General features: G+C 40.5%; 1 protein-coding gene across 3 annotated transcripts in view; it reads right to left on the bottom strand.

Moving 5' to 3' along the window:
* The window catches only part of IL1RAPL2 (interleukin 1 receptor accessory protein like 2), a 369460-nt gene that overhangs the window by 23225 nt on the left and 331257 nt on the right, over positions 1–14978 (bottom strand). For all 3 annotated transcript variants that reach the window (XM_066182041.1, XM_066182040.1, XM_066182039.1), the window contains one exon: positions 4161–4290. In XM_066182041.1, the coding sequence (XP_066038138.1) occupies positions 4161–4290 (130 nt within the window). The remainder of the gene's footprint in view (positions 1–4160; positions 4291–14978) is intronic.

The following is a 14978-nucleotide window of genomic DNA, read 5'->3' as shown; positions in this document are numbered from 1 at the left end:
AGTAGCCTTCATTAAAAAAAAGAATATCCAATATATTTGGACTGAGAAATTTTTTTCTACCTATCCCCTAATAGCAGTTTTTAGCAAGGGACCTTTTAGAGTGGGATCTATCATGAAAATGCTGACAAACATTTAAGCACTATGCTGGCAGCAAAGTGAAGAAAGTTCTTTGTGGTGTTGAACCTTTCATTCCTGCTTTTTCATTTTTCTTCTTTTTTTCTTCAAACCATTACTCTACACCTACATTATTGCCTCAGAAATGCACAGTTGGTCATCTCTATTTTTTAAATACATTCACAGCCCTTAATTAATTAATTAATTGTTGTGGTTGCTTCAGAGAATATGGATCACAATATTTTTGGGTTAGAAAAGGAACACAATATCAACAAGTAAGACCTTAAAGGTGCAACAGCATTTGCTGCACACCCAGAAGATGAAGCACCTATCTGAGGTGGGGGAAACTTCACCAGCATCACTGTCAACACATGCCAGCTCCCACAAGTTGAGAAAATAATAAATCGCTCTTTCAGGGTTGCTGAACCAACTGTATGAGTAATTACAACATTTAACGCATAGCTAAATCAATGGTACTTGACAACTCACAACAAAAAGGAAAGAGAGAAATAAAAGGTGGGTGATGTAAAAACAACACTCAGTGCCTTCTTTTTCTTCAGGCTGAAGCATTTTATTTGATCTGAAACAAAACATTTTGTCTAGTGAATAATCTTCAGGTAAGAATATGAATTTTAAAAAGGAAGTGTCATTACAGAATAGAAACACTTTCTTTGAAAATTATGCAATAGTTTGGATTTTTCAAATCCTTGGTCATATTTTCCCAGTGCCTGTATGCACTAACCTAATCTGAATTTAAAATACTTTTATTTTGAGACCGTATTTTCCTAAAATTTTCGGTCTTTCTATGACCACAGATACCACCAAGGCCACAGGAAAGCTTCACTTGGGTCTCTCTGCAAGACTGAGGCATTAATTGTAAACCTTTGCTAACCTGCATGAGATGTGGGACTTAGCAAAAAGTAAATTTCATTCTTTAAAAAGCTGAGGATCTGGACTGTGAACAGGGTTATGAAGTCTACTCCCTTCCTCCCACTCCTTAACAGCAGGCTGTAGATGAAAGGACAGATCTGTGTGTACACCAGCACCTCTCCAAAGCAAAGTCGTTCAGCTGGCAGCACAACAGGGACCTTCCCTTTCGCTCTCCTGCATTGTGTTTCTTGTTCTCTGCCCTGAATTTGTCTGCTTGAGTAGTATAAGCTTTCCAGGAAAGGGCTGTTGCTTCCATACTTCTCTGCAAAGTACCCAGCACATCAGCCAGGCAGCTATGGAAGCTCTGCCTCCTGGCCCCAGCACCCCTTCCTAATGGAAAACAACATCGTCATCTTGTATGAGCATTTCATAACCATCTGTTGACTTCTGTGCATGATAAATCAATCAGAAGAAGTAAGGCTGCCATTCAGAATGTCTCCATTCACCTCTTTTCATGCCTCTAGGATGAGTTAAAGTATTTACACTTTAAAAATGGACAAGAGAGACAAAACAAGGACAAACATACTTTACAAGAGGAGCATTTTGACTATTCTGCAGTGAATAAGAAAAAAAAAAAGGCAACTCATAGCTGGCTGAGAGAACAATATTTATGTCTGAAAATACTTTGCCATGGCAGAGAGCCGGTGTTGAAATTTGCTGTGGGCTGCTTTGATAATTAGGTACAACTGACAACTCTGCAGACATGCTTAAACACTCTGATACCTTCTTTAATTACTCTGGTTCAATTTATGTGACATTTTTATTACTGCTGTGAAAAACACACCTGGCAAGCAAAGTCTCTTCCTCCTTTCCCCCCACGCATGTCTAACACCCGGGGATCTTAATTCAAGGGAAGGCAAGGGGGCAGCTCAGACAGGATGTCATTGCCTCCAAATCCTGCAATGCTGATGAATTACTTTTTATTATGAGGCTTTGTAAAAAGGTCTAATAGATACTGAAAAGCCCAGAGCTGCACGAAATATTACTCTTGGTGAAGTGTGCTTTCCATGGATTTGGTTTGAACAGGAATTCTCAGGTTACATGCATCCATTTTTTAGTGGTTTTATGACAGCACAGTGAGTATTAACCATGCACACTGGGGATGGATGGTTTGTGCTCTGACACATCATTTATTTGCAAATCTGAACTCTCATCTGACACAGAAAATCCAGGAACACAATGGATGGGCACAGTCCAGGGTAAGGACAGCACCATAAATTCAGAGTGCTACTAAATTTGTGAACTAATTCAAGAAAGGGGATGCAGAGTTAAAATGTACCAAAGGAAAAGCCCATCTTGTTCTGTTTGAAGCAATTCTGTACTACTCTTAGCTTCTCAAAATGAAATGTCCTGGTAACACCATAGAGAAGCAAACTGATTAAAAAGGCATCTAACCAGCAAGTTCATGGCTCATCAAATTTGAAACACGCATGACAATTTTTAAATACATCAAAAAATACAACTGGGTGGAAGATGTGAGCTGCCTCAGGGCACTGACAGAACTAAGTGCTGCTTAGTTCCCCTGAAGCAGCATACCTGCAGTGGAACACAAAAACAAGAGCTTTTACAGGCACAAAATTGTTTGCAAAAAGTTACCACTTCAGTTGCCATAGGTACTTCTAAATTAAAAAAGGGATGGACTGGGGCACTGCTGATAATTATGCAGTATGTTTTGGAAAATGCTGTTTTAAATGCTGGCAGTGATCACAGAGATTAGGTATGTGATATGTAGCTTCGCTGAAGAGAAGATTCACTGAATAGTGAAGGGTCTGTAAACTGAGTCAAAGCACTTCAGTGGAATGAGAAAAGTAACTTGTCAGAAATTTATTTGAAACATGAATGTGCAATGAGATGGCCCAAGAAAGGACAAGTAACAGCCTTTCCAAACTCAGTTTCACTAATAAATGTACATAAAGGAAAAGTTTAGAACCATGCTAAAGCTGGAGCACTCTTCAAATACAAACCTCACATTGTCCTGATGCAAAGGAAGAACATGACCAAAATCACTCTGTTCATAAATATACATACCAGAGAGAACACAATGTCATTAAGTGCTGATTACTTACAACAGCACAAGTTTCCAATAATTGCTTTTTGTGGTCAGAAGCACAAAAGAGGACCGTACAATGGCAATATAAGATAAATATAATCTGTGTGCAATTAAGCGTATCTTAATAACTCGTGGCTTAATGGCTGATAATAATGGCACGCTATTGATCAAGCAATAAAGCACAGGGACCTCTCTGCACTTGCTCTCCAAAATCACCTTTACAAGAAACAAAAAAATCAGACACAAGATTAAAAAATGTGCACTGGAAAGTGAAAAAAATTTGGCTTTCTTTATGATCCATATTCATTGTATCAAAATCTATATTCATTGTATCTATAGTAGCTGAGACCACCTTGCCCATAGTAAAACCATAACTTAGTCTTTGCTCAAAAAACAATAATTGGGTAATTATTAAGGAAGAGAATAAGTTGCTGTTAGGTGAAAATGCCATGGAAGTTCATGGGGATACAAGCGTGTTTTCTTTACAACTTACATCAAGTGATAACCAGCACCTGGGAAAAAACAAGCACAAGTTGGATATTGGAAACGGCCACTCCTTTTTCTCCCTCATGTGTTAAGCCTGGAGGAAAAAACACTGCCTCTTGAAGGGTCTGGGTAAGGCATAGCGAGAGCTGTCTCACACACACACAGCACGTTCAGGAGAAGAGAAAAAAGTGTGGTGACTTTGACAGGAGACCATCTATCTTCCAGATTAACCGTGGTGCTGAAATGGCTGTTATCTTGCCGAGGCAGGTCTCATGGGGTGGCTGCAGTGGACAGCACCATTCCCACACAGGGATAAAATCAACCTCTGGAATACTCAGGAGATGCCTCAGCCACCAGCCATCGAGGAATTTGGTAACAGATTTTCAGGCACACACACAAGCTACTCTGTCTTTAAACTGTACTCACTACAGAGGAGAGGGAGCAACTCACACAGCCCTGGCTCCAAGTCATCCATCACTCTTTAGACAGAAAATTATTTCCACTTTCAATTAAAGACTTGTCAACCCAACAGGCTTGTGGGACATACAGTATTTCTAATAGCAAATAATCCAAAAAGTACCTGACTTCTCCTTCTCTAATGTGACCTTCTAATTCTTCTATGAATTTTTCCCCTTTCATCCAGTAGATCATGGGGCCTGATTCTCCACTGAAGCCAAAGAAAGCTTTGCAGGCCACAGTCAGTGGATTTCCTGAGGAAACAAAAGGAAGAGAGAAGATTAGAGACTTTGTCATATTTACTCGTGAGATAATTTACTATAAGGAATATCAACAGCTCAGATAAACCTCCTTATGAAAAATTGGAGGGGGAAAACAAAAAAAAAAAAAGAATATAAACTATGGGAAAAAGAGTGATGCTGATTTGCATCTACAGGAAATAGCTGTAAAATGAAACTCTGAGGTTATCTATAATTTAATTTTTCTGAGAAAAATAGTACATGAATAATGAGAAGGTATGGAAATGGTGGCAACATAAGGTGACACCAGACTGGTTGTTAAAAACAAAGAGGTGCTTTCCTTGTCAGACTCCTGGGATCTCTACCAGGACTAGAGATTTGTCCCTAGAAGGCAGGTAAATCACTGAATGACTGCTCCTTATCCACCCATAAAAGGACAGAGGAATAATTCCTTCCTCACTTAGACAGAAATCAAATGTAAATCAAGCCTTGGTGAGCCGCTCAGAGAGCTTTCTAAGACAGCCGAGAAATGCATGATGCCAGTCAGTCCAACACTGATGTTACTGTCAACAGGCTTTTGGCTAAGGACCAAACTTCAAAGCATTATTCAAGCAACAGAGTAAAGAATTCTTTCCTTCGCCTCTGCAAAGATGCATTAATTAAAAAAAAAAAAAAAAGAGAATAAAAAAAAAATATAAATCTTGGAAATATGCTAAATTTCTTTTCTCTTCAAGAATTCAGCATTTAATTGGGTTTTTGATCAGTTACAGCTTTAAGTGTTCTAGGTAGCCCAAGACTGTGCTTACACTGCCAGGACAGATGGTTGTCTACCTGCAGAAGAAAACAGAAAAGAAAAAGAAAAAAGAAAAAAAGAGAGAAGAGAGAAAAAGAACATGGAAAAAAGAAAAACCAGACGAACAAACAAAAAGAACCCGAGAAACAATCAGAAAAACCTCCAACAAGTCAGGAAATTTGGAAGAACCATGCCCATTTCATCGGTATGCACAAACAGCTGCTGCACCCACATTTCTTTGCCTATTTTACTTCACATAGCTGCTCTGGGTTATGGAGCAGGCGTAGAATCAGCAACATAGGTGGGAGAACAGTCCTAATTTAATGTCAGTGGGGACTCCTACTGAACCTTTCAGGGCTTCGATCAAGCCTGGAAAGCCTGATTAATCAATTTTACTGTATTCAAAAGAAATGTTTTGTTATGTCAGGTATTCTCCGTGTCAGCAGGAGACTCTCTTGTCTGAAATAGAACAGGCCTACACTTTTCAAGGAGAGGTTACTTATTTGGAGCACACCACTTGGTTGAGCATGGACTAATGGTTTCCCATGATTGAGTTATTGTGCCTTAATCATTCACCTCTTGTCTGCCCAGGAGTGATAACTTGCTGTGTACACACTTGGAGCATATCAGAGCTGTGTGTTAACGTGCCTTTGCCTAAACCCCCATAGAGCTGAATCACCCACTTGCACTTGTCTATTATTTCAGTGCCCAATTTAAGACATGTCTAAAGAGTCTGATTAGTCAGGAAGCACAGCACTCCCAGACACAGAAAATCAGTTGCCTTTAAATTGTTTCCAAGTCAAGATCCAAAATTACAAGTCCTTTTGAAACATTAGGAAACAGCAAGAAAAGATTTAAAGGCGGCACTTGAGTCTCTGTTTCTTAAATAGCAAAAGACAAAAATGGAAAATGTTTATCCTGAAAATGTTTTCCAGACTCTTTCATTATCTCCATATTCACGATGAACTCTGGCACCACAGCTGGCCCCTGAACACATGGAGATGCTGGCAGATTACACAACTAGAGCAGACATACAAGGGAGAAGAAGGGGTGGATATTCAGTTATCTGCACATCCCACGACACTGACAACCATCAGAGAAAGTTCCAAACTTCACAGACTGAGGAAGAGTCAGAAACACTTCTAGGCAGACATTTAATTCCACTACAAGCTCACTCAACCTTGTGAGGTGCTGTGTGTCCTCCACATAGAGGGGCCAACTGGAGCCCCTGGCTGTATCTACCTCACCTTTTCCCAAAATGCTGAATGCTTACATGGTGTGAGGTCTTTTGTGCTGCTTGCCTTGGAGTCACGATACACATCTTTTCAAATACCACTTGGTGATTCCTAGCATGTGGCTGCTCAACCCATGCTTGATATTAATGGAGAAAGACATTGTAGCAATGTGAAAAAGAAAAGGGATAGATGAGGCCCATCAGCATTGACAGTATTTGCCCTTTTCCTGGCACACCATGCTGGACATTAAGTGTTACAGGCAAAATATCTTACAGAATGTTCTTTTCCTCAAATCAGAGGATTTTTACTTAAAAAACAAGCCCTGAGAAATGAAAATATCCCAAGGTGAGGTAAGATTTCTATACATGCAGGGCAAATACCCTGAGGTAATAATGTCTGGTTTGAACAAATAAGAGGTTTTCTACACAGATAGGAAAACTTTAAAACCCCAGCTGTTGGTAGGTAGCCTCTGTAATAAACAAACCTAATATAAAGCATCAGGAACCTTTACCATGACAACCTGCATGCTCTGAATGTGCCTGGGCAGATCAATTTCCTAGCTTTGCCATCAGGGAAAAAAGCTAAATAAACTAACACCATGAACAGGAAAATCTGGATTGAGCTCATATTCTCAGCTCAAAGTTTGGTACCAGCAACACCTGAAAAACCCCATAGTCCATCTCATCTGCAAACCTATCACTGATCACAGAGTGGCATAAACAACTTTTTTCTCATGGAATAACTAATTTTTATCTCAGTAGCAGAACAATGCAGGTCTGGGTTGACCTGATCTGTCCTGAAGTGGAAAGAACTCGGGGCTTGAAGATACTTCAAGGGCCCATGAAAACTCAAACTCTCACTTGCAGTTCTATACTCCTCACGCTGGTAAGGATATATCACTCTTCTGCAGCTGTCTGAAATAGCTTCTGGTTTATAACTCTCATCACTCCTTTTGCCCCTGGAAGTGGGGCACCACCAGAAAGGTAACACTGACTTCCTTGCAGAACCACTTTAACTTCCAAAATAAGCCTCCATATGGAAATGTATGGGAAATTTCTCCTCTCCCGCTGTATCACCACACAGCTACAGCAGCAACCTGTTACTTCTGGTGTTCAGGGAACTCCAACCAATTCCCGTCCGGAAAGGAACATGGCATGTTTCACTACATTCTCCTCCAAACACCGCAATACTAAAAATGAGGCTGAATTCTGCAGTCCCTAAATGTATCCCTGAATATGTGGAGAAACAGGCACTGAGCATGGACAGTGCCCCTTTGCAGGTCCTGGTTTTGGGGCTAGCTTCCAAGCCATGCAAAATTACACTGAGCCACAGTTCTAGGAAGAAGGAACTGGCAGGCAATTTGTAACTCCAACAATTCATCTTGGGTAAGGCCCAAACTTTTGCACATCATTACTGCTATTCTGCATGACCTTCAGTAGTTCCACTACTAATGGTCTCATTAAGAAATATTCCCCTTGCATCATTTAATTAATAACATCAAAATTCCTAGAATGAATAGTATCCTGAAAGTTTTCCATTTACAGATGGATTCTGTTTAGATCAGATAGACATTTCAGATGCCTTTTTAACTTAATTAATTAATTTGCTAAAGAACAGAGAAAATTATTAGTGAATTTCTAATGAATCTACAGTAAAGAGAGTGTTTGAAGAATCAAGGAAAGAAAGTAGAAAAGCTTGTTTGCAGACATCACTGAGTCTTCTGTTTTGCTGGGGTCACCTTGATACAGTAAAAGAGCAGGTTCAGCAGAGGTCGCTGCTTTAGCTTTTCTCCCTACCTTGCCAGTCAAGCAGGGCTGTTGCAAACTCCCATCTGATAAGACACAACCATTGGCAGTAAAAAAAAAATATTGCTAAATCCTATTGTGCGATTTTCACCTGTCCATTTTCACAGTAAATCTGTGTGAACTCTGCCATACATGCAAGCAACTTTTTTTCTGGCAAAGAAAATTCCACCTAAATGCAATTATTCAAGAAAGAGAGCTGCCTCATGGTGGTAGGAGTATTGGCTAATGATGAAAAAAGGGTCTGCAAAAGAATTTAGTCAGGAATAGTTCGGAATGTGCTTAATGCAGGGCCAACATGCTCTGACAGAGAATCAAAAATTCTGCCGCACAGCTTCTTCTGAGTGAGACATGCATCAAGCATAAAGTAAATGAAGCTTAAAATACCTAAAAGTTGTTCTGTCTTTAAAAACTTAAATGTCAAGGCAGGATGACTGACCAGCATGGAAGACAAAGGCTCTTCACATCTGTCTTATGCCAAGGTGTTTTTCTGGATTTTTTTTAAATGCAGAGTGATAGTTCTTCTTCACTTGTTTTGCACAGGCAGGTGTATTTTGTGGCTTTGAAGCCCACATCAGAGAATATACTTCTAGCAAATCAGACTTACAGAGCATACCATCTCAGAGCAACCCCATCAAGAAACCAAAGTTGTCTTTGAATCCCTGGGTGCTGTTTTTTCCCATGGCTGGAAATACAATTTTTTTGTTCCTTTTCTCTTGCCAGATAAAATACTGCCCTCAACGAGCCTGAACTGAAGCAGATGAGCCTTCCCAACTAGTGGCAGAACTGACTGAAAGTGCCAAAGGCCTCCTTTTGTACTAAGCAACACCAAAATCAGACCTGCACATGTTGCTAGCTAGATTTACATCTTCCACTCCAACGGAGTGCTAATCCACTGCTTTCATCTACTGCAGGGCTGTGTGCTGCACACATGGAAGGACAGAGGAGTGTGCAGTGCTGCCACCAGAAGGTCATTCCATCACTCCAAGCCCCTCTGATCCTTTATACGTATTTATATGTATATCCCTTATATGTATTTGCATATTGGAGCTCCTCTCTGATAATAGTGCTTGTGTCTCTTTCCCTGTAAGTCTATTAGAGAACTCTGAGTGCTGCCAAATGAGCAGCTTCCCACTCGAGACATGCAGATGTTTTGCAGGCACTTCATGGGCTTTGTTTCTTTCATTTGCTGAGACAGAAGACAAGAAAAGCAGGTTACTTAGCACTTCTCAGTAAGTGCATTCTGCAGGCTGTCTGTAGAATCAAAGCTGACTTTCCAGGCTGTGAGGTTTGCAAGGCAAATCACCATGTCACTGACAAGAACATTACTGTTCTAATGTGCTTTACAAGTGCTAGAAAGTGGCCAAAGAGCACCAGAGTGATTTAAATTCCCCTGGCAAGGCAGGCTGGGTTGTATACAACCCTGAAGTAAAGAACACATTTCCTTTTCTTTCAGAAGGACATCCTGGATAAGAAGATATGGGAGCTTATGCCTGCAATTTATCCACAAAACAAATGCCAGGGTCAACACAGACCTTGACTCATGAAAAACAATCTCTGTGTGTGTGTGTGGTAGCTTCTACGCAGTTAGCAGAGAATGTCAATTGTCTGCAAGTGCCCTGCAATGACTCTGAGCTGCTCTCCTGTCCTGGGCAGTGACAGCAGAGCCAGCAGCAGACTGAGGGGCTGCAGCCCAGCCCAAACCACGGCCCTGCCTTGGCTGGCTGATGCTGACACCAGGCTGAGCTGCTGCTGGGCATGAGAGGCTGGCCACAGCAGTAAATAGTGCCCACACAAGGTCACTCTTGCAATCAAGGCCCAGCCCTGTGGCTCAGCTGCTAAGCACAAAACCTCTGCCCAGGGCTCACCACTGTCCCATAGCGGTCAGGAGTATCTGGCAGGGGCAGCTGAGTCTGTGCTTGGGCTTTGCTTTGTCACCCAGCACAGCCGATCACCTCTCTGCAGCACCACTCACACATCAGAGGCTTCAGCCTCTGTTCCTCTCATCTGCTTTGGTGGCACTGAAATTCTTCACAGATTTACCCACTGCTGAATTTAGGCAACCCCTCACAAAAACCACAGGTACATTATCTCTTATTTTCCCCTGGCCATATCCCAGTACCCCTTAATCAGAAGTTCCATGCTTTCTTTTGTTCAACAATATCAATAAAGACAGTGTTAATTACTGTACCTGGGCTTCTCTTCCCTCTTTTTTTTTACCTAGATATTCTACAGAATACAGGCCTAGCTGTGTGCTAAACCATGTTATCCCATTTAGGTAAAAGTCTCATGAAGTTCAGTGACTAGTTTGAGAATTACTGGATCCAGTGAAATTAAAATATACTCAAACCAAATTATTTTTCCTCATCAAAAAACCCATAATTACAGAAGGTTCTATAATATTTCAAAACTCTATTCCAGCAGCCAGTAGATTCATGACTGGATATGAGCCTTCCAAACATTTGCATAATTAAAGCTCAGCCAGGAATTAATGAACTGAAAGCATTTTAAAGAAAATTAAGAAACCTGCTTGGGATAGTGATAATAATTTTCTTAATAAGATAAATTCAGAGTGAAATCAAACCTAAGTAGCCTCCAGACATTAATTTCATAACAGTTTAAGACCATGTGAAAGCACACCCATATAATATACATATTTTATTAGATTTAGTCTCCAGGTTTTTAAAAAAAGCCTAAAAGAAGACTAAAGGAGGTGCTCTTCCCCTAAGCAAGGCCCTGTGCTAAGAGCTGCACATACAGCCACTACTACAGTAATATTCTGGCAGCTGTAAGGATGTGTAGAAAAAATAAATGGCAGCAGTACATAACTTAGAGTAAGTTGTCTCCTCACTCATATAAGACCTTTCTTTGGCAACCAAAAAAAAAAAAAAAAAGAAAAAAAAAGAAAAAAAAAAGAAAAAAGACTGGTAAAAACTCGACAAGAAAATGAGAAAATGCAAGAGATCTATCTTTAGGTCTTCTTTTTTTTTTTTTGATCTTGTGTAGTTTGCGATCTTAATTTTAACTTTCTTTCTTGCTCTGCTCCTATTTCTTATGCCCTGAGACATAACAAAACACACAGCCATGAGATATTTGTGTTTTTCTGTCTCACTCAAGTGAGCAAATAGCATATATAAAAAGTAGGATAAAAATAACATTAACAGCAAGCAGAACTTCAAATATGAAACAAAGCAACTAAGCCTCTAGACAGTTTGTTGCCAAGAACACAAGTCAATGCATTTGCTGTCACTCCATACGCCCCAACTGTTGCTAATTTAAATCACACAATCATGACCCACTGCAAGGGCTGCTTGTGGGCTTGGCTATTGGCTGTAGCTCCCACAAAGAGAGAAAAACAAAACTAAAAAACACACACAAGCCTGAAATGTTGCTGATAAAAATTTATCAGTTGTTCCAAAAATGAATCAATCAAAGCCAAAACACCTAGAGCAGTTTTCTTAAAAAAAAAAAAATCCAGAAAAACATCCCAACTGCTACCTCTCCTGCCTCACCCCCCAACCCCCCCCCAAAAAAAGTTAACCTTACCTAAATCCAGTAAAATCCTTTATCCCATTTTCAGAACTGCCTTGGGGTCAGAATTTAAAATCTTAGTCACTGAGAGCTTAGGTGTAACTGAAAGTCAAGGATTTCAGCTTTTCAGTTACAATGATGACAGACGCTTAGTGGGATTTCCAGAAGCAGCTTGACAGCTGCCTTGTGCTGGCTTTAATTTGTGCTCAATGCTGAGGTCCTTCTGAAAATCTCATTTCTGTGCATTTTGAGACACGGAAACATTATTTAAGGGAAATGCCCTGCAGGTACTCGGAAAATGTCCCCATGGTGGTGGGGTTCAAGGGCTGGGGCAGCCCAATGGCAGCAGAGCAGTGACATCCAGAATAAGGTGAACTTAGCAGAGAGTGCAATTGGAACAAATCATCCCTCTCTGGCCCAGGCATGGACTCATTTCATCACAGCCATAATTTCTTGCACTGCTCTGAGAGAAGAGCAGGAATTATTCAGGGAACATTTGCTTCCTTAGATTACTGTCCCACGGTGATAAGGAGGAACAGCCAACTCCTTCTTTGAGCTACAGAGAGATGGACCACAAAGAGATGCTCCTGTCTCCTCACATCAATCTGCTGGCTAGAGGGGATGGAGGATCCTACCCTCACATTGCAGCTTCTTGCCAGCTTCAGGAGTTCCAGCTCTCAAGCTTGTCCCTGAATTTAATTTTCTTTGGACATGCTTATGTTACCTTTCAGTTTCCTAAGCAAGTACATCTGGATCTTCTTGGGGAGAAGAAAGATGAAATCCAGCATCTCTTTCCAGAGGTTAACCTGGCTTCAAAGTAAAGAAAGTACATGGAGGGGCCATCCTGACTGGGTACTATTGCCACCAATGTGGCCAAAATCTGAACTCACATGAGTAGGTACTGGGTTTCCAGCCACATATCTGGGTGAGTCCCCACTCAGGAGGCAGTGGGTACAATCAAAGTTGACAAGGAAACCAGCTGCAGGCAGCAGCAGGCTGAAGAAATCACACTAAACCGCTTTCAACTTCTGCGTTGACTTTTAAAAGAATGATAAACACCCCCAAGACATTGAGTGTAGAATGGATAATTCAGCACTGAGAAAGAATAATGCAAATGCAAGCTTCTGCTTCACAGTATGGATGCCCTGCCTGGACAACAAAGTGACACTTGTGTATGTCTGAATCTAAAGAGTCAGCTGGGGTATTTTCATATGCAGTTTGTGACTGTTCACTCAACCCCTGCTTAGGTTTTGGCTACCACAGCTCATGCTAAGGCCAGATATCTGTTGGGAGCAGCACCATGAGGTCAAAGACAGCAGGAGAGGTGGCCAGACAGAGGCTACCATGTATCATTACCACCTCATGTACTATTATCACCTCAAATTGCTGTCTCTGTTTTGCCACTATCCTTTGTCTTGCAATTCCCTCAGAATCCACTAACTTACGAAAATGGTATAGACCAAAACTCCAGGCTGGAGGATATAAAACATCAGTTTGCCCCAAAAGTTTTTGAAGCTGGTCCAAGAGCAACTAGACTGCTGACACTTCCATATTTCCTGCAAGGAGTACACAGGGGACACTCACAAATTGACAGAGGAGGAAGGATGAGCACTCTCACTGTTAGGCAGGGTAGGTGCATGAATTGGAAATTATGGGTAATAAGTTCCGTGTAAGTGGATTTACATAATAAACTTCTCTGAGCAAAGACGGGATTGAGCCCTTTTGTCATGCTTGTTTACTGTATTTCCTAATTAGCCCATGATATGAAGTTTAAATCATGTTGTATGTTGCTCTGTAAATTTGGACAGTCTGAATGGACTCTGACTTCAGTTTTGTATAAATATATTGATTAAAAACCTAGTTCTCCCTGAATAGCTTACTAATTTCTCTGTAGTGCCCTGCAGCAGGCATGTAGGGCCAGAAAAGTTAGTGTGGTTAACAGAATACCACCTTGATGCAGGTATTTTGACGGTAGCCAAGTCCTTTCCCCTCTCTGCTACCATGGTCCTGACAGTGCAGGAGAAAGGGATGGGAGGGCTAAGAAAAGGGCGCAGACACAAGAGGCAGCAACTGCTGCAAACTTCTTATTTCTCCAGCTTTCCCAGCCTTTCTAACATAAATCAAATGCAGTGCAGGGTCCCAGTCAGGGGGATGAAGGGACAGATGTCAATCCCCTCTGACAATGAATTAACCACAACTGTCACCTCTCTTGGCCTCAGTTGTGCAGGTGGCCTCTCATCCACAGGGGACAGGACTTGCTATGGCTGGTGAGAAGGCGACCCAAGTTCCCACTTCCCTGCACAATGGGGCAAACAGGGGCACAGCCACTGAGATCAGCTTGTACCCAAATGAGGACCTACAACTGACTGGTGTGCTAAAAACTCAGCAATGCCCAAATATGTTGCTGAATAGGGAGAGGGCTCCGTATTAATTAAATTTAAGCACATATTAAAGTGCCATGCTGAGTAAGGGCAACAGTGAGTTCAAAAGAAAGACCATATTGACAAAAAAAAATATAAAGGAAAACAACAGCCACATAGCAATGTTTTCTACAAGCTAAGTCCAGTAAATAATAATTCCCATTTATCATTTATTTAAATTTACAAATAACATTCAGGAAGAGAAGGAAAGTAAAACAGTTCAATAAATACAACCTGTATTTTGCTTATTGAGTAAATCAATATTGTTCATCTGTTGTCCAATAAAGAACTAACAGGGAAGTTCAATCTCTTACAATCTGTAAAAATTTAAGGGCACATTTTTATTAGTCCTTATTGTTTTTTTAAAAAAAGTCATGATAAAACCCCAAACAAATAACAATAAAGTGGACAGTATTTTTAAAAATGTCAATCACACAGAATACTCACAGTTTTACATAATTTTTTTCCTGGTTGGTTGGTTGGTTGGTTGGTTTTTGATGTTTGGAGCTTTTTTCCCACAAAATAAGAATTAAATTAAGATTTTTTTTAATTAAGAATGTTTTTAACCAGGACATAAGACCTACAACAGGGACTTAATGATGCAACACTCATAACAAATGTTATAAATTCAGACAACTTCTCAGAGTTAAAACTACCTCTTTTGAAAGATATAGTGACATCTCCTTGTGCTCAGTTATTTGACACACAATCTATCACATCAGCCATGTGCCACATTGAAAAAGACCTTGTTATTTTTTCTCTGACAGATGTGATTTACAGAAGTCAATGCACTAATTGCCCTAAACCTATTAGCAGTGGGGACTTAGATTTACCCTAAGCCTCTTGACTTGCATTCAATTGATGGTATTCACATTAACCACATATTAAATGAGATTTTAGTTGCACAGGAATAATCTAATAG

This window comes from Chamaea fasciata, unplaced genomic scaffold (genome assembly GCF_029207755.1).
Source record: "Chamaea fasciata isolate MVZ Bird 193981 ecotype frontalis unplaced genomic scaffold, bChaFas1.0.hap1 SCAF_4, whole genome shotgun sequence".
NCBI classification, from domain to species: domain Eukaryota; kingdom Metazoa; phylum Chordata; class Aves; order Passeriformes; family Sylviidae; genus Chamaea; species Chamaea fasciata.
This window is presented reverse-complemented; position numbering and strand designations above follow the sequence as displayed.